Raw genomic sequence first — 21,067 nt, 5'->3', positions numbered from 1 at the left:
GAAAGGATGGATGGATGGATGGATGGATGGATGGATGGATGGATGGATGGATGGGTGAATGTTGTATAGAGGCCTGGCTCCCAGGCTCTAAGAGGAGGCTTGCTAAGGGAACTGCCAGTCATACATGTCTAAAGGCTTTTTCTTTCTCTGACCTGCTTTTTATTATTTAATAAATTGTGAAAATAAAAACATAATTAACTAGCAGGATACCAGGATGTTACAGTGTTAATAGGAGCCTCTGTGAGCTGCATAGACTGAGAAGTATCTGTAAGGTTCATCAGACATTGTTGTAGTGCCTTAGAATTTTTACTTCATAGTTTGACCCTAATATGAAGAATTAATTTGATTCTCAATTGAAGCTCTCCTCAGGGATTATAGAAAATTATCTCTGTAGTTGTTAGCAAGACTAGTTATTGGTGAAAGGTAGCATTTTCTCTCCCCTCTAAACATGACAAACAAAGACTTCATAAACATCTGGGTCCTTTTACCTTATTCCATTTTTGAATGTCATTTTAAAATACAGTGTGTTTGGAAACAGTCATGGGGGTCTAATGAATGAGAGGCAGACTTGGGTCCCTACACATTTTCATGGGAAGATGATTCCAGGAGTTGGAAACCCCTGAAGTCAATCACATTCATCTTTCATTCAAGCTACTTTATACTAATAGTAACCTTCCTCAACTCTTTGGGGAGTTCTGAGCCTTAATTAATGTTTATACTGTCCTCTGAGGTCTTAACTGAAAGAAGTATTATTAGGAAGAGATTGTTTCAATTAAAGTTACTGATTTCATTTCTCCTGTTTCATCATCAAAAATATAGTTTCCCTCCACACTAGTTAAAATATATTTTACATTTGAGGTTAACATATACATAAGTAAAGGGAGAACTCATAAATGTCATGAGAAAATATTGAACCTATAATTTAAGATTTATTGGGTTTTTATGTCATTTTAGTTTTACAATGATAGGGTATTTTTATAGTAGTCACTGATGCATTCAATATATGATTTAATAAGAAATCAGTGATCAAAGCAAATTGAAAATAAATATATTGGATATGTATAACTGAGTATATTTAAAAGGAAATGGTTTATATTATGGTATTCAGATCCTTCTTCACCAGCTCAGAGCTTCCATTGTTTGCATTGTGGCTACCATGATTATTATTATCATCATCATCATCATTATTGTTATGTTGTTCTTCCATTCAAGTTCTTATTCAAATTTGCTTTGATGATGGGGTGGAGATGACCTTGGGTTTCTAATTGTCTATCAGTGCATGATGATAGTAGGTCCTTAATAAATGCTTGTTATTTGATTGGTGGATTGTTATGCCAGAATTTCAGAGCAAGTCCTACCAAGTAGCCTGGTGAAGGGACTATATATTTTCCATCCAGGATCAACCTACAAAAAATTGAAAAGGCTAGTTACTACAATGACTGCAACATGATGACTATTATTTCAGCCATAGTAATTCAGCCATACAAGTAGTAGAGTAGAAAGGATATCACATGATGGAGGAGGCTTTACTCACTGATGAAATCACAAATTCCTGAACTATGAAACATCTTCCATATTATTATTATTATTATTATTATTATTATGTTTGTATGTGTGTGTAAGGGAAATAGAGAGGAAACAATATGTACATAAATCCAATGTAATATGAGGGAAAGGGGAGGTCCCTAATTACTAAGAGGCAGCACTTGAGCTGAGCCTTACAGGTAGGAATTCTGAGGAGTAGAAATAAGGAGAGAACAATTCTTGGGAAAGAACTTTGACCAACAAATCAAACAACTAGATCTCAGTTCTGAGGGAAATTATCTAGTAATACTATGAATTGTACTTATCATGATTTTTTTCCACTAAGGAAGAGAGAGGGGAACAATAATAAAAGGGAGCTGTTCACTTATTCAGATATAGCTTCTTGAGAGAGTAGAGACAGGAAGAGACTCAAAGACACACTATCAGAAACCTCAACTAGAAGAATCTGCAGCCTTTTTCATGTCCTGCTTATCCTTATTTGGATCCATCTAATTCTAGCTTGAATGGCCTTTGGACCTTTCCCCCAACATATATTTTATAAAGGTTTGGGTTGGAGAGAACAACATTCATTAAAAGACCTCATCCTTTACAGATTACATTATAAAATCTCAGTGTTTAGATAACACAAAGATCACACCAGAGATCATCTTGGTCTAACCAAGTTTGAAGTAAGGATATTTTTGCATCATACCCAACCAAAAAGTATTCAACTTCTATTTGAAGATATATGGAGTCAGGGAAATTTCTGCCTCCAAAGGTAACATCCCAATTTCTAATAGCTATAATGATTTAGATTATCCTACATCTAACCAAAACGGGCCTCTAAAAGTTAATTAGAAAATAAGAACAAAGACAAAGAATCTTGTAGGTAATTTCCTTTTCTAGATGAAGAAAATTCCAGTCATTGGTTATAGCTCTGCCTTCTGTAATCAAAAAGTACAATTTTAACTCCTATTTCACAAGATTCACAAAGACAAAGATCATGATCCCTATAAATTTCTTTTTGAAGAAAATTACCTCTAAATCCTTCAATTGACCATTACGTAGTAGGATGGTCTTGAAACCCTTCACCATACTAATTCATCTTGGAGGCACATTCCAACCTATCAGGGTACTCCCTAAAGTCTGACATCTCAAAATGAACATAATATTTTTGGGGGCCTCTCATGAAGACAAAATATAGCAGGATTATCATCTCCTTTGTTATGAATGCTATGCCTCCCAATGTTGCCCAAGATTGTGAGATCATAGATTTATATCTGGAAGATACCTGAGAGATCATAAAGTCCATCAGAGGTTTATATCTGGAAGATACCTAAGAGGTCATAAAGTCCATCAGAAGTTTATATCTGGAAGATACCTGAGAGGTCATAAAGTCCATCAGAGGTTTATATCTGGAAGATACCTAAGAGGTCATAAAGTCCATCAGAGGTTTATATCTGGAAGATACCTGAGAAGTCATAAAGTCCATCATAGGTTTAAATCTGGAAGATACCTGAGAGGTCATAAAGTCCATCAGAGGTTTAAATCTGGAAGATACCTGAGAGGTCATAAAGTCTATCAGAAATTTATATCTGGAAGATGCCTGAGAGGTCATAAAGTCCATCCCCTTAAGTCTAAAGATGAGTAAAATGAAACCCAGAGAGTTTAAATGATGGTCTCAAAGGTATCCAGAAAGTAAGTTCTGGAAATGAGATTTGAACCCACATCAGCATTTTTTGGTTGTTATGGTACACTGATCTCCTCCCCAACCCTTTCAGGAGATCTGTTTCACATGAGCTATTGCCTAGCCATGCTTCTCTTATTTTGTACTCATGGAGGCAATCTCTTGAACCCAGGTGTAGGACTTCACTTCTTCTGAAAGCGCCATCCATTTTCACAATGGTATGAGAGAAGAGGTTCTCTCAGCCGGATAGAGGAGGACATAAGCAAGGACCTCCTACTTTATCCCTAAAGCCCCCATCTACATCTCCTACACATGTAGTGAGATTTTACGTCCGTAATTTTATATCCTCCCGCCCTCCCCACCAAATTAGGTTACTCTCCATTCAGCAGGTTTGGAACTTATTTCTGTGACTGTGGTATACTTTTTAACAGACGGCAGGTCTTACGCCTGGGCCCACTATCGGCTTATTGCTTTCTAGGTCAGCCTTTATGGGAGTTTGATATGAATTATGGAATAGTTTTGTGAGGCCACAACTGTGATTACAGGCTTAATGATGCTTTAAACAAACAAAATGTAATGACTGTCATCAGCATAAAGCAGGGGCTTCCTGCGGGGAAATGCCAATAAATGGGGCTTCTCAGTGGGGGAGGGTAAAGCTGGCTGCATTCCAGCTGCAATCGGCACCACATAGACCTTGTATGTTAACTTAATTATAGCGCAGTGCCAGCCTTGGTGAGGCAGTTTTGCTTTGAAGAATCACTGCCCACCCAGCTTAGAGTCAGTGCATTTAAAGGTTACCCATCTGATCCATGTCTTTGGGAATGGCCGTCTGGGACTCAATAGCCAGATTCGGATCAGTGCCTCAGCTCTCAGGCACTCAATCTGCCCAGCAAAGGAAAAAAAAAAAAAAAGCATAATCCTGAGACCAGATTTCACCCCAGGAGAGCCCAGGAGCCAATTTGAGAACGACGGACTTCTAGAATAGGACCCAATCTGTTCTCTCGCTTCTCCCCAGGACAGCGATAACATTGAATCATCTTTGGGGGGCTTTGGTTCTATTTCACGAGTTCCCAAGTCATCTTCTCCTCCCTCATTTGCTAAGCAATAATGGCTTTGCTTAAATGCAGCACACAAATGCATTATTCTATTATCTTCCAAAATCTGTTATATGTAATGATATTAAAGCAGATGTGCCTTTGTCCTTGAAAAATGCACATACATGAGCACACAGCCACATGTGCCCAAATGTACATGCTCACACATACATGCACACATTTTGTCTGCTTTGGAAATTCAGCAGCTCTCTTGAGTTTGTGTTCTATATTATCATGATAGAACAAGCAGAGGTGGACCATCAGAATGAGAAGAGATCTCAGGGGTCATTTAATCTTTCTATAACACAACTGCCAACTGGCTTTCCAGCTTTAACTTAGAAGATCTTCAAAGCCAATCTCCTGCAGCAATCCATGTTATTTTTGATGTCTCTAATTACTAATTGGTGGAACTAGATAGCACAGTGGATAGAGTGCCGGGCTTTGAGTCAGGAAGACTAAATTTCATGAGTTCAAATCTGATCTCAGGCCCTTACTAGTTGTGTGACCCTGGGCAAGTCACTTGTTTGCCTTAATTCTTCATCTGTAAAATGAGTTAGAGAAGAAAATTGGCAAACCACTCTAGCACATTTGTTGGGAAAATCCAAAAGAGGGTCTTGGATAGTCAAATATAGCTGAGAAAATGATTTAACAATAACAATTATTAACTGAAATTTCCTTATATCAACCCCAGGTTTGCCTCTTTCTACCTTCCACCAATTCCTTCTAATACTGGCTTTTTTGGGTCCAAGCAAATCAAGTCTACTCGTTTATCCAGACAATAGTTCTTTAAATACTTGAAGATAGTTTTTGTCATTGTTAAGTCATCTCTTCCTCAGGCTAACCATTCCCATCTCCTTCAATCAGTCTTCATATAGCATAAATTCAAGACCATTTGCTATCTTGGTTGCCTTCAATGCCCTTTCTAAAATGCAGTACCCATTACTGGACACTAATTGATTCTGCCAAATATTTTACTTAACAATATCATTTTTGACTATCACCTGCCATGTTAGCTGTCCCATTCAGCATTGAGACATCTGCGGATCTAATGAGAATGCCATTCAGATTTTTATACAAGTCGCTGATAAAAATGATAATTAGTATGACACCAAGTTCAAGCTTCCTGCTTTGGAGAGCTACCAGGATGACACTAAATCACTGATGACTTCTCTTAGGGTTCATCCATGTGGACACACACAGATCAATTTAATTATGTGATCATCTAGTCAATATCTCCATATTTTCCAAAGAATAATATGAGATATTGTGTCTAGTGTTTAGCCATAATCTAGAAAAAAAACTTGGCGGTATTGGAAATGGATCATGGGATAATGGATCTAAAGCTGGGAGGAAATCTGAGTTTATTTTGTTTAACCCTCTAATTTTACAGATAAGGATATAGATCCAGATAAGTTAAAAAGCTTGGCCAAGTTATACAGATAGTACATTTCAGATTTAGAATTCAGATTCAGGATTAGTGATTCAAAGTTTAATATTCTTTAAGGTACATCATGCTGATGAAAGAGTTCCCTCTTCTAAGGAGAGAAGGGAGCACCTAACGATGGATATAGCTTAAGTTAACTGGAATCCACTCAAGAGAGCTAATTGTTAGGTTTTTCACTATGAGCATTCATAACTCAAAAATCAACAAATGCTATGAGACAGGACTTTATTTTTTTAATTTGTTGAGATTTAAGAAAGTGATAAAAATAGTAATGCAGATGAACCTTTAAAATATGTGATGTATGGGGGCAGCTGGGTAGCTCAGTGGATTGAGAGCCAGGCCTAGAGACAGGAGGTCCTAGGTTCAAATCCGGCCTCAGACACTTCCCAGCTGTGTGACCCTGGGTAAGTCACTTCACCCCCATTGCCTACCCTTACCAATCTTCCACCTAAAAGTCAATACACAGAAGTTAAGGGTTTAAAATTTAAAAAAAAAATATGTGATGTATGCTTTTTTTTTTTTTTGAGAGCTGGTCATTAAACATTTTCTATCATATTCTTTAGTGAGCAGTGTTGTATATGCTGCCTTGAGTGGTCATTGGGTTGATTGTTTTTTATTAACTTTTTTTCTTTATTAGGAGAACTTCCTAGAGTTGTCTGGGATAGGGAATATTGGGGAAAACAAATAGGTATAATCAAAATAAAAATAAAACCTAAATATGATACATTATACTTATAGTGTTCCCCTAATTAGTCAGTCCAATATCCTTGTTTTTTTTAAAAAAGTAGTCAAATCAAGGAATGAAGAAACTGAAAAAACTTTCACTTTTAGGCTTAAGAGCCTCATATTTGGACAAAGAAGTCTCCATTCTTTAAAATTAGATTTTGCTTTTTATATTTATTGGCTTTTTCAGAGCTTACAAAGACTGGGATGTTCTTCTCCAAATAATATTTTGTCTTCTATGAGCTGTACTCTCAACCAGGAAGACTGAGATTCAAGTCCTGCCTCTGACACATTCATTGGATAACCTCAGCAAAATCATTTAAGGCCTCAGTGCCGTAGGCAATCAATCCTTTACGATACTAACCTTGATAGGGAAGTTTCTCACCAGGAGCTTCTTATACCATGTGAAATCACAGGTCTAATCTCCCTTCTATTTTATTAATAATGAGTTCTTTCAATACATCTTTTTTACAAATAAATTTTAAGATTTGCTGTACGTCATTCTCTAGGATTTTCTGTCTTGTATGGAGGAGTACAGAAGACGAGGCCAGGAGCTCTATGCATCTTTATACAAAGATTATATCCAGGTAAGAAATGAAGCATTTTTTCTCTAAATTTCCTTGACATTTATTCTGAATTAGGGTCCCAAAACTTCAGGAAATCAACCAAAAGCATTCAGGAAATGCTAACTAAGTCCCAGACAGTGTGCTGAGCAATAGGTGTGTGAAGAAATTTAAAAATAAAGTCCCCCTCCTCAAAGAGTACAGTCCAATAGGGGGGACAGCAAAAGAAACAAACAACTATGTAGAAACAAAATAAAATAGTGTCAATGGAAGGTCATCTAGGAGGAAAAGAACTTTTAAAAAGTGATAGCTAAGCCCTTTGACATAGTGTTTAAGGGATGACATATTTAGAACAGGAAGGATTTGCTAAAGGTCATTCAATCCCAAATCTCCTCATTTTACAACTGAGAAAAGTGAGACCAATGATGATTAGGTGATTTCCTCAGGCTTACAGAAAAAGAGAGTAAAAGAGGCAGGAGGTGAACCTAGGTTCTTTTGGCCTCAAATCCAGTGCCCTTTCCACTGTAACACACTGCCTTTAGGAATGGCCAATGTTTTCTTTTGTTTTGTTTTCGCATGGTTGATACTTTAGGTTGTACTGAACTACAGAATCAAACAATTTTAGATATACAGTGGAAGTTCATCTAGCCCAACTCTCTTGTTTTTCACCCAAGAAGCCTAGAGAACTTGAGACTTATTCTCATATCACAATACTTATGTGCTGTATCTCTTACACACATAATATATCCTTTTGGTAATTTGTTAGCTGCATCTCTGTCAAATACTCATTACTAGACTGTAAGCCCTTAAGAAGAGCAGCTAGATGATCTAGTAGACAGACCACTAGGCTTGAAATCAGGAAGATTCATCTTAAATTCAAATCTGGCCTCAGATATTAGCTGTGTGACCCTGGACGAATCACTTCACCCTATTTGCCTCAGTTTCCTCATCTATAAAATGATCTGAAGAAGGAAAATGGCAAACTACTCCAGTATTTCTATCAAGAAAACTCCAAACGGGGTAACAAAGAATCAGATGCAACTGAACTGACTGAATAACAATAAAGGTCCCTAAAAGCAGAGGTGGCATCTAATTTATCTTTTTATATTATTTAGTATCTAGTCTTCTGAACATAGTAGACTTAAAGTATTCATTAAATCCGATGAAATTCACTATAAGTTAAGACTAAATTTAAGTCTTTTGCTTTCCAATCAATTATTCTTTCTACTACCAGGCTACCTCAATGAGATGTGAGTGCTGAACTAGGCAAAGAGAAGGTGAACCCTTCTACTATCATTGGAAAGGTGAATTTGTAAAAGTGAATTAATGGGATTGACATACAAGATCTAGAATGCAGGTTCTCCTCAGTTTCCTGTATTGACCTAACCCTAATTTGAGCCTTCTATCTCACTGAGGTCCCAACATATTTAAAGAGGTATAGTGGAACTAGAAATGGACTCCCCTCCCGCAAAAGAGTAACCAAAATGATTAGCACAATAGAATGGATTAGGGTTATTTATTCTGGAAAAAAAAGAGAAGGGAGCAGAATTTTCATATGGGCTACAGACAAGCAGGATGATCTTTTTATTATTATGTTAAATTTAATACATAATTAAAATACAAATTATACAATCCCTTTCTGTTATTTATAGATCAAAATTTTAATTTTTATTGATTTGTAAATTTAAAAAATTTCAAATAGAGACCAAAATAAGACATAAACTGTCTTTATCAACTGAGCAAAATCCTTCAGAAAATCAAAGAAGAAATGAGCATATCAACACGTGTAGAAAATGGTTCATTTAGGCAAGAACAATTCAACACTATGTCCCTAGGACTTAGCACAGTACATTGCACATAATAGACATTTCATGAATGTTTATAGGGGACAGCTGGGTAGCTCAGTGGATTGAGAGTCAGACCTAGAGACAAGAGGTCCTAGGTTCAAATCTGGCCTCAGACACTTCACAGCTGTGTGACTCTGGACAAGTCACTTGACCCCCATTGCCTACCCTTACTACTCTTCTGTCTTGGAGCCAATATACAGTATTGACTCCAATACAGAAGGTAAGGGTGTAAAAAAAATAAATGTTTATTGCTTGACTTGAAAGGCATCTTATAGGTGATCTACTACAACCATCTCATGTTATGTCCAGATCCATTTATCATCTCTAATAAGTACAGCTTAGTTGATAAGAAAACAGAAACAGGAGATGATCTTGACAGTTAACTCATAGCTGCTTCTCCGAAGTGCCATTGAGTCACAAGTTTATTATATATGAAAATTCAAATTCACTTTCACCCACAAGTACAGAGTTTCCCACAGCTGCGCCAAGCTGCATTTTTAATATAGACAATACAACAGGCTTAGAAGCTTCAAGGTGAAGATAAGAACCAGGCTGTACCTTCAGCTACATGAGTATCAGCAAGCTAAGTCTGAGAATACTTTTCTCAGGGGCAAACTGCCCCTGCTAAACTAAGGTTTTGGCCTTGGCTGCATTTCTGACCAAAGGGGAAGAATGTTAACCTCTTGACTACTGGTTTGCTAAGAGCTTAAAGCTTTTCAATAAGGTAAGGCCACAATACTTTTGAACAAGAAAGGGTGTGGATCACAAAAGGGGTCAAAAGAGGAGTCTCAGATTTTTATCTATTTGAAACTCTGTTTCTCTTATTGGCTTCCCACAATTTTACAGTTGGAAGAAAATAAGGACCATGGAAGGCCAAGATCATACAGGGCAAGATTTGAATTCAAGTCTTCTGACTCTCATTCCAATGCTCTTTCTTTATTCCACTGTAACACAAGAAGTAATATTTTCTTTGAAAACAGAGTTATTTTAAATGAATATTAAGGATGAGTCTTATGGAAAGGTAATGAGCTCCATTTTTTACATGTTGAATTTATTGTGCCTCTAGGCACATCTGGATTTATTTATGTATTTGTTTGTTTAGAACAACAGCAACCTTCCAAGACTTAGTACTAAGTCATAGAAGACTTGTGATCTTATGGTATGGATGAATCAGATGACTGAAATCACAGTTCTTTGTATTGAAATATATGAGTGGCATAAGTTATTCCTAGTATCAATCTCTATTTTTGAATGAAGCAAATTATTCCCTCAAATATTCAAAACAATGATGTTTGTAACCACCTTTCCTCAAGGAGACTATAGTATAAAAGCTTAACTTTTGCATGGTCACTAGTCCCAGTAGTTTCATATAATTCAAAATATGGGCTGACTTCAATGTGACATGGCAAGATAATTTGTTTGGCACATCATAAACTAACATGATGCTCTTGTTTCACCCTCAAGAGCAGAACATGAAAGCTTCTAAAGGTGCTTAGAATAAAACCTTTCTTTATGCTCCTCTTTAAAGAAAGTAAAATTCTTTCACTTTTTTATAATTTGGTAGTCAGTTTTTTCTATCTGAGTTTTTGATGCTTTGGCTGCCAATACACATTTGGAGATTAGTTTAGGATACATAATTTGCTGAGTCTATGTAATTCCAAGATGTCCTGTTGCACAGTACCTTACACATAATAGATCCTCAATAAGTATTTTTCATTTGTATTAGTTATGATGAACATACTTGGATTTCAGTTACTTGTATAAATACTTATAACTTGAGTCACAATTAAAATGGTAAGGAAGGGGGCAGCTGGGTGGCTCAGTGGATTGAGAGTCAGGCCCAGAGATGGGAGTTCCTGGCTTCAAATCTTGTCTTAGACATTTCTTATCTGTGTGACCTTGGACAAGTCACTTAATCCCCATTCCCTAGCCCTTACTGCTCTTCTGCCTTGGAACCAATACACAGTATTGAGTCTAAGATGGAAGGTAGGGGTCTAAAAAATGGAAAGGAAAATATTGGAATTGACAATGCTTTGGGGAGTTCCAAAATTATTATTAAAAAGATCTCATCTTTTATGTTTCCTTTTTAGGTAAGGTATATATATATAATTTTCCTTAAGCTAACAAAGCTACAACTCCAATCTATTTTCTAAAATTTCAGCTATGTCTCTTTAACCTCCTGGGACCCTTTTTGAAAGTTTAGACACATTGGTTGGAAGCATTTTGACAGTTTTGTGAGTGGTAGTCCCAGTCTTATGCCTCATCTTGGTGGCATGAAGGTGATTCTGGGTTCTCATAGGCTATTACTATAAGTTCATTGTCAGGCAGGTCCTACCAAATTGGAAAGGCTTTGAGTACCAGCGAAGGATTGTCCATCAGCTTAGCTCAGTGTGATGAGTCTTCTTACCAGTTCAGACTCAAGTTGATAGGTTTTTAGCCATAGCAGCTATTGACCATCGACCAAGTTAAAGAGGGGTTATGATCTGCATCAGTGGCAAGAATACTTACACCAATGAAATTACAAATCATTGAAGCTGGAGTTTGGCTGGGTTCCCCCAGCAATCTTTGAAATTCTTCAGGCTAATGGGATGAGGCTGCTGAGGCTAAAAATCTACTGGGAACCAACCAAACCAAATAATAGTACTCCACATACAATGAAAGCCATTCTGTGGAAGTATAGTCTGTACATTAGCACCACTCAACTTTGAATTTGGCTTCTGTTCAATAGAAGGTTCATGAACTTGAGCATAACTCCTGAAGAACCCAGTAATGAAGGGACATTTGCTATGAAAGTTTTGCTTGTCCATTCAATTATTTTTCAAGAAAATCAACATCTTTAGAATGGCCCATGTGGACACATTCCAGATCTTTAAATATTTAGAATAGATTATTTTGATTTTAAAAGGAAAGCAGATGAAAATGTGGTCAATCAGGAGATAGGAAACAGATTCTTCTCTTCCTTTTAATAGGGAATATGTACTTATCTATTCTTCTTTTTCCATATCCAATGAAGTCAAAATGAAAGTTTTGGAGGCAACTAAGTGGTTCAGTAGATTAAAAGCCAGGTTTAGAGACAGGAGTTCCTAGGTTCAATTTTGACCTCAGACCCTTCTTACCTGTGTAACCCTGGGCAAGTCACTTTGCTACCATTGCCTAGGCCTTACTGCTCTTCTGCTTTGGAACCAACACACAGTATTGATTCTAAGACAGAAGGTAAGGGTTAAAAAAAACCACTAAAGTTTACTTTTTGTTTAATTCATGTGATCATGATCTCCAAAGGAATCAATAATTCTCTTATCTTTTAGGGATTTCCCTAGGATTTCATCTAAGAACTTCTGAAGGTCACAAGCTATGATAGTAAAAGAAAGAGGGAGTATGCATGTAATGATAATTTAAAAAAAATACATGGGACCAGACAAAGAAGTAACTGGCAATGAAACAGAGAGTCAGAGAGGCTAAGTAATTTTCATAAAGTCATTCAGCTACTGAACCCATGTATTATTTACTTACACTTACCATCCTGGTTGTGCTCTTTGGAATACATCTACATTTTTCAATGTCTTTCTTAAAACAGTGGAACCTAAAAAATAGACACAGTAGTCCAAATATAGTTTTAAGAATATCTACTAGGGTATAATAATCACCTCCCTTTGTGTTCTAGAGAAAATGTACTTCTAGTAATAGATAATAATAGGAGGACATCTGGGCTTAGTATCGCGAGTTCTAGGTTTGAATCATGCCTCAAATATTCTAAGGCATTAGGTCTATTAAAAATGAAATTGAGTAAAACCCAGATTGAATTGCTTGCCAGCTCTGAGAGGAGAGAACGAAGTGAAGGGAGACAATTTGGATCATATAACTTGGAAAGCTTACGTGAAAATTTGTTATTACATGTAATTGGTAAAATACTTTGAAAAAATGGAATAGACCATATCAGAAGATAGTGAGTTCCATACCACTAAATGTATAAGGAGTTGTTGAATGGCCACTTGCTGAGAATGTTGTAGAAGGAATAGATAGGTGAAGAATTGTTTGGTCTGGGCATCCTCAAAGGTTTTTACCACACAGATTCTAGGGGTTGAGATTTGCCTCTTTCTCATATTATTCATAGCTCAATAATTTATAAACATTGAGGATTCATTGATGCATTTGTTCACAATGTATATGTAACCTTAAAGTATCATATATATTAGCTATTATATATTATTATTATTATGTTATTTTTGGGAATAGAAAATTATTATTTTGAGATTCGTCACATTGCTCAAAGAGAGAAGACATAGATCTTGAAATGATGGATATAATTCTATTTCAGAGACGGAAATGTGGCTACAGCAAAGCAGCAAGTGAGTGGGCCAAAATGAAAGATCAACTTTTCAATGAGTGGGGTTTGTGGGGGCAAAAGTTAGAAACAATGCCCTGCTCCCAGTGGTCTCTTGATTGGCATGAAGGTCCAGCCCGCATGAGAAAGAGAATACGAAGAAAATTTGCTGGAGAGTCCCTGAAAAATGTAAGTAATATGATAGTGTGTGTGTGGTGTGTGTATATCATAGATTTAGAGTTGGAAGGGACTTTAGAATCCATCGAGTCCAAACCCTTAATTAAGTGACACGCCAGGTAGTGATTGAGGCAAGATTCAAAGTCAGGTCTTTCCAACTTCAAGTCAGACAGTATTCAGGATGTTATTTGTTTTTTTTTTAAAGTATCGTTCATGGTCTTATAGTCAACCTTCTAGTGATAAACTCCTTTGACCTACTGAGTTTCCATCTATGATATGTCGATATATATATATACATATATATATATATATTATATATATATACATACATACATATATATACTTGGCAAATGACTTTATCTGTTGTCAAAAGATCAGTCTAAACAAGTTAGGAGGGACCAATTCACCAGAAAAATCAGCCTTGAAGCTATGGGTAACATTTGCTTTAAATCACAGAACCTCATGGATAGCAACTGTTAAAGCAAGAAGACTAAAGCATTAATCATAGGATCAATCAACATTTATTAAATGTCTACTATATGAGATATTATGATATATGCTGGGAATAGGAAAAATGGGTTAAAGACAATCCCTGCCCTCAAGAAGCTCACAATCTAATGGAAAAGACCACAAAGAAACATACATATATAAAACAGGCTTTATACAGGATAATAAGGAAATAAAGAAGAAAGGCAATGGAATTAAGAAGGGTTGGAGGAAGGACTACTATAGAAGGTAGAATTTAATTGGGACTTAAAGAAAGCCAGGAAGGTCAGTAGTAGGAGTGGAGGAAGAAGAGAATTCAAGGCATAAAGGATAGCAAGAGAAAATGTTTGGAACTAAGAGATGGAGTGTCTTATTTATGAAACTATTAGAAAGACAATATCAATGGACCAAAGAGTATGTGTTGAAGAGTAAGGTGTAAGGAAGCTGGACGGGTAAGAGGGGGTGAGGTTATGAAGGACTTTGACCAAATGAGGGTTTTGTATTTGACCCTGAAGGCAATAGGGAGCTGCTGGAGTTTGTTGAGGAGTGTGAGGCAATGTGACATGATTGGACCTCAGTTTTACAAAAATCTCTTTAGTGTCTGAATGAAGAATGGATTGGAGAAGGGAGGCACCTGAGGCAGATAGACCCATTGGCAGACTATTGCAGTCATACAGGTGTGAGGTGATATGGGCTTGCACTAGGGTAGTGATAGTGTCAGAGGAGAGAAGGGAGGGGCATATTACAGAGATGTTGAAAGATGAAATCAATAGGATTTGGAAACAACTTGGATTTTGAAAGTAAGAGATGCAAGAAATCCAAGTAAGAAATCAAAGATGTGACTATAGGTTGTGTTCCCAATAAGGAAGAGGGGAGAGGGTGGAAGTTATGAAAAATAGCCTCCCTTTTTTATTTCTTTCTATAAAATATGAGGCAAGGTTCTCAGCTGAGAGAGTTGGGGGAAGGGAAACTACAGGCTTGAGCATGGATGACAAGGTTTGGAAGAACCGCTATGGATCATAAATTTCGAGTCAGGAAAGCCTTCAGAGACATTCTAATACATCTTCCACTTTTATAAATGAGGAAACTGAGGTTCAGAATAGCTAAATGTCTCATCTATGGTTACTCACATAGCAGTAGCTGAATCAGGATTCAGAATCAGACCCAGGCCTTCTGATTCCAATTTCAGTAGGCAAATTTTCAGCAGCTTAGTGGCATTATGGATAGCATGATGGACTTGGAATCAGGACAATGACTTAGAATTCTGCCTAAGTCACTATGTGTGTGAATCATAAAAAGCCCCTGAAACTTTCTTTGTCTCAACTTCCCTAACTGTAAAATTTAAGAGGTTGGACTTGACAATCTCTAAGGTCTCTTCCAGGCCTAGATCTATGATCTTAAGTTCCTCTCATTTTTGGAGGCAAATGTCTACACAAAGTACTGCTGCTAAATTTTTGCCATTAATATTTTAATAGTATATCTCCCCAATTACTTGTAAAGACAATTTAACTTCTTTTTTTAAATTTAGAATTACAAATTCTATCCCTCCGTCTCCCTCACTTTCACTCCTCTCCATTCTCTGAGACAGTAAGCATGTTTTTACCTGTTAATACTGATGAAACATGAACACTGTGTGGTAAAGTTATCTGAGTAGTTTCTTCAAGTTCATTGTAGTTAAATTTAAACATTAACCAATCAAAATTCAGGTCAACCCTGACTGAACAGTTTTCTTTTCTGATTATGATTCAAATGGATCATTCAGTGGGGTGCATGTGGGAAAACCAGATAACCCACACAGGTTCTTGTCCTTGACAGATGTCCTTAAAAGACTGAAAGGTTTCTTTGCCTGCCTACTTGGAGTGAAAACTGAATACTAGTCTCTGAAGACCTTAGCTTGATCCCATTCCATCAGCACTGCAAAACATAATAAAATAAGTTTCCATTTTCTCACCATTTCCAGGTATTTGGCATTTTATAGAAACATATGGTGGAAGCTAATATTTTTTCCAAGAAATGGAGGCAGAAAAAAAGTAAAGCAACTTGCTCCCCATGTAAATGACAGAGCTGGAGGTCTGGAAATCCAGATGATCCCAGGGGCGTCTTGGCCAATACTATGTTGAAAAGATTGTCTCTGTCAGCCATTTCTTCTTAGAATAATAAAAAGAACTGAAATTTAGATGACCTAAACACAATATTTAATCCCTACATTGGCATCATCTTAGGTAATTTCCAGAAAGCCTATTTACTGGAAGATTGCAAGTTTTTCCCTTTCCACTTTGACACACTAGCATTTACATGTTCTTATTATCTTTAAGCAGTCCTTTGTATCTACTCTTTGAGTGTCTTAAAAGAACATTACAATGTGTTTATGTGTTTGTTCATGTGTGTGCATGCATGTATAGGGAGTGATGCTTCATATGTATATCTTAATAGTTCATGTTTCCATATCTGATCTCATTTTAGGTTAACCAAGCCAAAAATAATGAAACTTCTCCAACGAACCCTGAAAATCAAGGTATTCATTTGTTTTGTGCTCATGAAAGATAACAAATAGTTTGTGAGGAAAGAACCCCTCTTATCCAGCAATAACTAGGATATTATCTCATGCACTATTATCTAGGATAGAACATTATTCCTAGAGATACCATTAGAGAGAAAGTTTCCTGAATTCAGACCAAGATCACCATGGTGGAATTTATGTGTAATTATGATGCCAAGTCTTGGAGCATTTCAACATTTTTCAAAAGCATCCAGACAGAGTCAGAGAGTCAATTAAAATTCAGTTTAGAATTTTTTTAAAGAAAGAGTAGAAAAAATACTGCATATTGATTTATAAGAAATGCTATTTCAATTAAAACACAATCCTCTTTCTAATTTATAAAAATATTGTTCAAACAATATTATCTGGATCTCTTTTTTTTTAAGAGAGATTCGGGGATGGGGAAAGAAGAGGAAGTTTTCAGAACAGTGATTTTTATTGGTATTGGAAATCCTTCCAATGATGTATATTGGTGACTTGTCTATAACTTAGAGTGTCTTATGACATAATATATTATGATATTTGAACCCCAGGTCTTTCTGATCCCATGATCAGACCTTTATTCACCATACCATGGTGCCTTCACACATATACACTATATTTGAATCATGCCCCAAAAATTCCCATTGTGGAATTCAATGAGTTCGAGCTTGCTTGCTAAGATTGTATTTCTATTATTACAGCATCATTCACATGGCTACATGTTCTTTTGCATGCATGTCATTTCTTAAGAATCAGATCCACTTCAGTTTCAATATCCAGGGTATACTCGCCAAACTAAACAATAAAAGAGCTTCTAAAACTGTCTACCTAACCAAATGAAAGGTTCTTTTTATACTTGAAGAGTATTCCATTTACCTCCAGACACAATAAAATATTGTATAAAGCTTTGTTCCATCCCTGGTAAGATAATATCATGGGGAAACCACTGAGCTTAATATCAGGAGATTTGCATTTGATCAGATGATATCTGCACTACCGTATCCAGTTTTGTAAGCCATGTTTTGAAAAGAGCTTTGAAAAATTAGGTGTGATTAGAGGAGAATGACCAGAAGGGTGATCATGAGACCCAAGTCAGGAAAATATGGGTTCAAATCCTGCCTGTAATACTTATTATTCATATGATCATGGGCAAAAATCACCTAGCACCTGAGCCTCAGTTTCCTTATCTGTTAAGTGTTTTATAATTCCAAAGCACCTACCTCACAAAGCTATTGTGATGGTAAAATAAGATAACATATGTAATATACTTGACTTACTTGAAATGCTATGCAATTAACACCAATAATAAATCATGTAATGGGATAAATTATTGGTGATGCATAGTCTGAAGATGCAAAGCTATAAGGTAAACATAATTCCATTCAAATATTATCAATATCTGTCATCTCTAATCAGGGTTACCTATCATCACAGAATTCCAATTTTGGAAAGGACCTGAGAGATGACCTAGGTTAATCAGTATCCCTGAGAAGTGGCTAGCCAGCGTTTTCTTAAGTACTTTAGTCAAGGCTCGCTCACTACCTGCTGAGGCAGCCCATTCCATCTGGGGAGATCTCTGATTGTTAGGAAGTTTTCCTGACATAAAACTTCTTTGTAATATCCATTCATTGTGCCCAGCTATGCCCTCACTGGAGAAGAAGAATATATCTGATCCCCCTTCCACATGACAGCTTGTCAAATACTGGATGACAGCTATTTTCTTGCTCCTGTGTTTTCTCTTATCCCAGCTAAATCTCAGTTCCTTAACCCATTCCTCACATAGCATGGTTTTAAGGCCTTTGCTAACATTACTTTCCTTTGAAACTCTCCAGTTTTTCAGTGAAACTTTCTAAAAAGTGGTGAACAGTTTTGTGATTTGATGTTAAGTTGAATGCCCTTTGAATTTTCTTCCAGCTCTTAGATTCTGTGTTTTTTCTGATTCAAATTAACTTGTTATTAAATATATTAATATAGCCTTAATATATAGGGTTCCATTTCTTATATTAGTCTAAATAGAAGTTATACCAATGAGACTCTTTTGGGCATTTGGATGAATTGTAGATATTATTTTACTTGAAAAATTTATTTTCCCCTCAAGTCTTATTATAACATTTCATCATAGTGCAGAAGTGACCCTAGATTCTTAAAGATCATGGTCAAGGAATATTACCTCAGATAAGTCCTACTGAGATAGATAGGTTTTCAGAATAGCTCTTTAAGGATCTACCTAATCAGGTTAGGAAAGAAACATCAGCAGCAAGCCAATTCTCAGGAGACAGAATTTTTTTCAGCCACAAAAAAACTTATTATGGTATCATAGAGTTGAGATCAGTATATGTGGATTGAGTTATCAGTCTATATGTATGAACTCACAGGGCACTGAATAATTTTTAAAAAGCAGTAACACAGTTAACATTTATACAGTATTGCTTTAAAGTTTAGAAGATATTTTACATTCATTCTAACTCTTTGAGTAGTAAAACGACTCTGTGAACTAAGCTATATGATATTATTTTATAGATGGGAAAACCAAAGCTAATAAAGATTAAATGACTTAACCAAGGTCCCAGAGCTAGGAAGTATCTAAAGCTAGATTTGGACTCAAATAATCTTCTTAGGTTCTTCCAGTTATTCCATTCTATCCACTCTGCCACATTACACAGTCCTTGTCCCATGTTGTTTCATACTAAAATCTCTCTCTCCCTCTCCCTCTCTCTCCCTCCCTTCCTCCCTCTCCTTCCTCCCTCTTCTTCCTCCCTCTTCCTCTCCCCCTTTCTCTCTCCTTCCTTCCCTCCCTCCCTCCCTCCCTGCCTCTCTCTCTCTCTTTCTCTCTCTCTCTCTCTAGAGAGAGAGAGACAGATATAATATTATATATAAATGATATATAAAGATCTCTGTTTGCCTTAGCTTGCTCAACTTTTAATGGGGAAAATAATAGCACCCACCTTGCTGGCTTATTGGGATAATCAAGTTAGAGAATATGTGTAAGGTACCTGACAATAATAGAGGAGCTATGTAAGTGCTAAATTATAACAACAATAATAATAATGAATGTAGTTTTGAAAGTGTCCATGTTTTAACTTTCATAACATATTAGTTAGTTACTTTGGTTCCATTTACTCAAGTAAAAAACATATTTTTGGAGTTATCCATATTGTTCTAAAAATATCAAACATACAGTCTTGTTGCAAATACACAGTTGCTACCTGAATGAGATTCAAAGATAATAGAGAAATGTATAACAAAATTAAAATATAACAAAATATAAATAATATCAATGTGTGATTTAATGTCAGTATGTGCTTGTAGGGGGCCTTACATGCACTTTAATGGCCTTCATTTCTATTTGAGTTTGCTTTCACTGTTCTAGACTATCCAGATGAATGCAATATCCCTCTAGCTTACTTTCAGTCAGGGAATTGGGTAGGTCATCTTGCTTCCTCTGAAATTATGCTTTCCCTTGTAATGATGCAGATGACTTCATGTCAAATGGAGACGAAGAGAGAGATGAGATGGAAAACTGTAACCAGTTGACATTCTTCCCTGCCTTGCATGAGAGCCTTCACTCAGAAGATTTCTTGGAACTGTGTCGGGAGAGAAAAGTTATTTTGCAGGAGTTGGTGGACAAAGAAAAGGTACTACCTTTGGTGGGTTTGAATCAGCCTTCCAGGAAGGCAACCAGCAGTCTTCAGTTAGAGCATTAGGATTGGTACTAAAGTTCACTGTTGGACTCCACTGGTAGGACTAATTAAACTTTGCAGAAAAATTAGACAAACAAATTAATGCTGAAAGCAATAGAATCAGCTGTTTGATTTTTTTAAAGATTACTTGGCTCAGCTGAGGGAAAGCTAGGCAAGACCAATTGAGGGAAAGGTCCTAGGATAGGACAACAAGCTCTTCTCATTGGGATTGGGACTGATATCTCTAAACCAGAGAAGTCCCTTTATATACCTTACACTAAAGCCATAATGAATACCTACAAAGCAGAATTGGGGAAGAGAAATGGGAGGGATATGACTAGAAATATCCTCATGAAGCTTCGAATGTGAAGATCTTCAAACTGTTACAGGAGGAGAGAGGTACACAATGAACTTCACTCCTAGGTGCATGGTTCAAGAGGACTTCAGCAAGTCCAGGTTCAGACTTTAGGTTGAGCTCAGGGGTCAGAAGGGTCCAGGTATTTTATAGGAAGCATAAGGGTCTTATCCAGATGAATGTGATTGGTTCCCGCAACTCTTCCCCCAAAAATGTAACAGGCAAACAAATACCGATCAGTGAGGAAACTTGAGGTTTCTAGTTTAGAATTTCTCATGACCTAGAAAATCAATCAATCAGTCATCAAATAATAATTCAACATCTATCATGAGCCCCATTTTAGGGGTAGTATCAAAAAGGTATGGTAGGAATAAGGGAGATTTAAGGAAGAGGCAAGGGCATGGATAGGGAATAAACAAGCTTTTCAACAGAAAAACAGTAAGTCAGAAAAACAGGAATTTCATTCTGGATTATGATATTCATCTGGAAAATTATATAATTCATTACATTCACTCCAGAGTAAGAACTGAACTAGGAGATGTGGTAGTAGCATATGTGAAGGGTCATTAAGCTATGAGAACTTCTTATCTCACCCTCTGCCTTCCCCAGGTTTTTCTCTATCTAAATCAGGAGTTCTTAACTGGG

At 36.5% G+C, this 21,067-nt stretch overlaps 1 protein-coding gene across 1 annotated transcript in view; it reads left to right on the top strand.

Annotated features, from left to right (window-relative positions):
• WDFY4 (WDFY family member 4) overlaps positions 1–21,067 on the top strand; it is a 403,065-nt gene that overhangs the window by 214,636 nt on the left and 167,362 nt on the right. The window contains exons 40-43 of the mRNA XM_044665777.1: positions 6,982–7,059; positions 13,198–13,392; positions 16,330–16,381; positions 19,862–20,022. Coding sequence (XP_044521712.1) covers positions 6,982–7,059; positions 13,198–13,392; positions 16,330–16,381; positions 19,862–20,022 — 486 coding nt within the window. The remainder of the gene's footprint in view (positions 1–6,981; positions 7,060–13,197; positions 13,393–16,329; positions 16,382–19,861; positions 20,023–21,067) is intronic.

This window comes from Gracilinanus agilis, chromosome 2 (assembly GCF_016433145.1).
Source record: "Gracilinanus agilis isolate LMUSP501 chromosome 2, AgileGrace, whole genome shotgun sequence".
Lineage (NCBI taxonomy): Eukaryota > Metazoa > Chordata > Mammalia > Didelphimorphia > Didelphidae > Gracilinanus > Gracilinanus agilis.
Note: the sequence above shows the minus strand (reverse complement) of the source record. Positions and strands in the feature narration are given on the sequence as shown.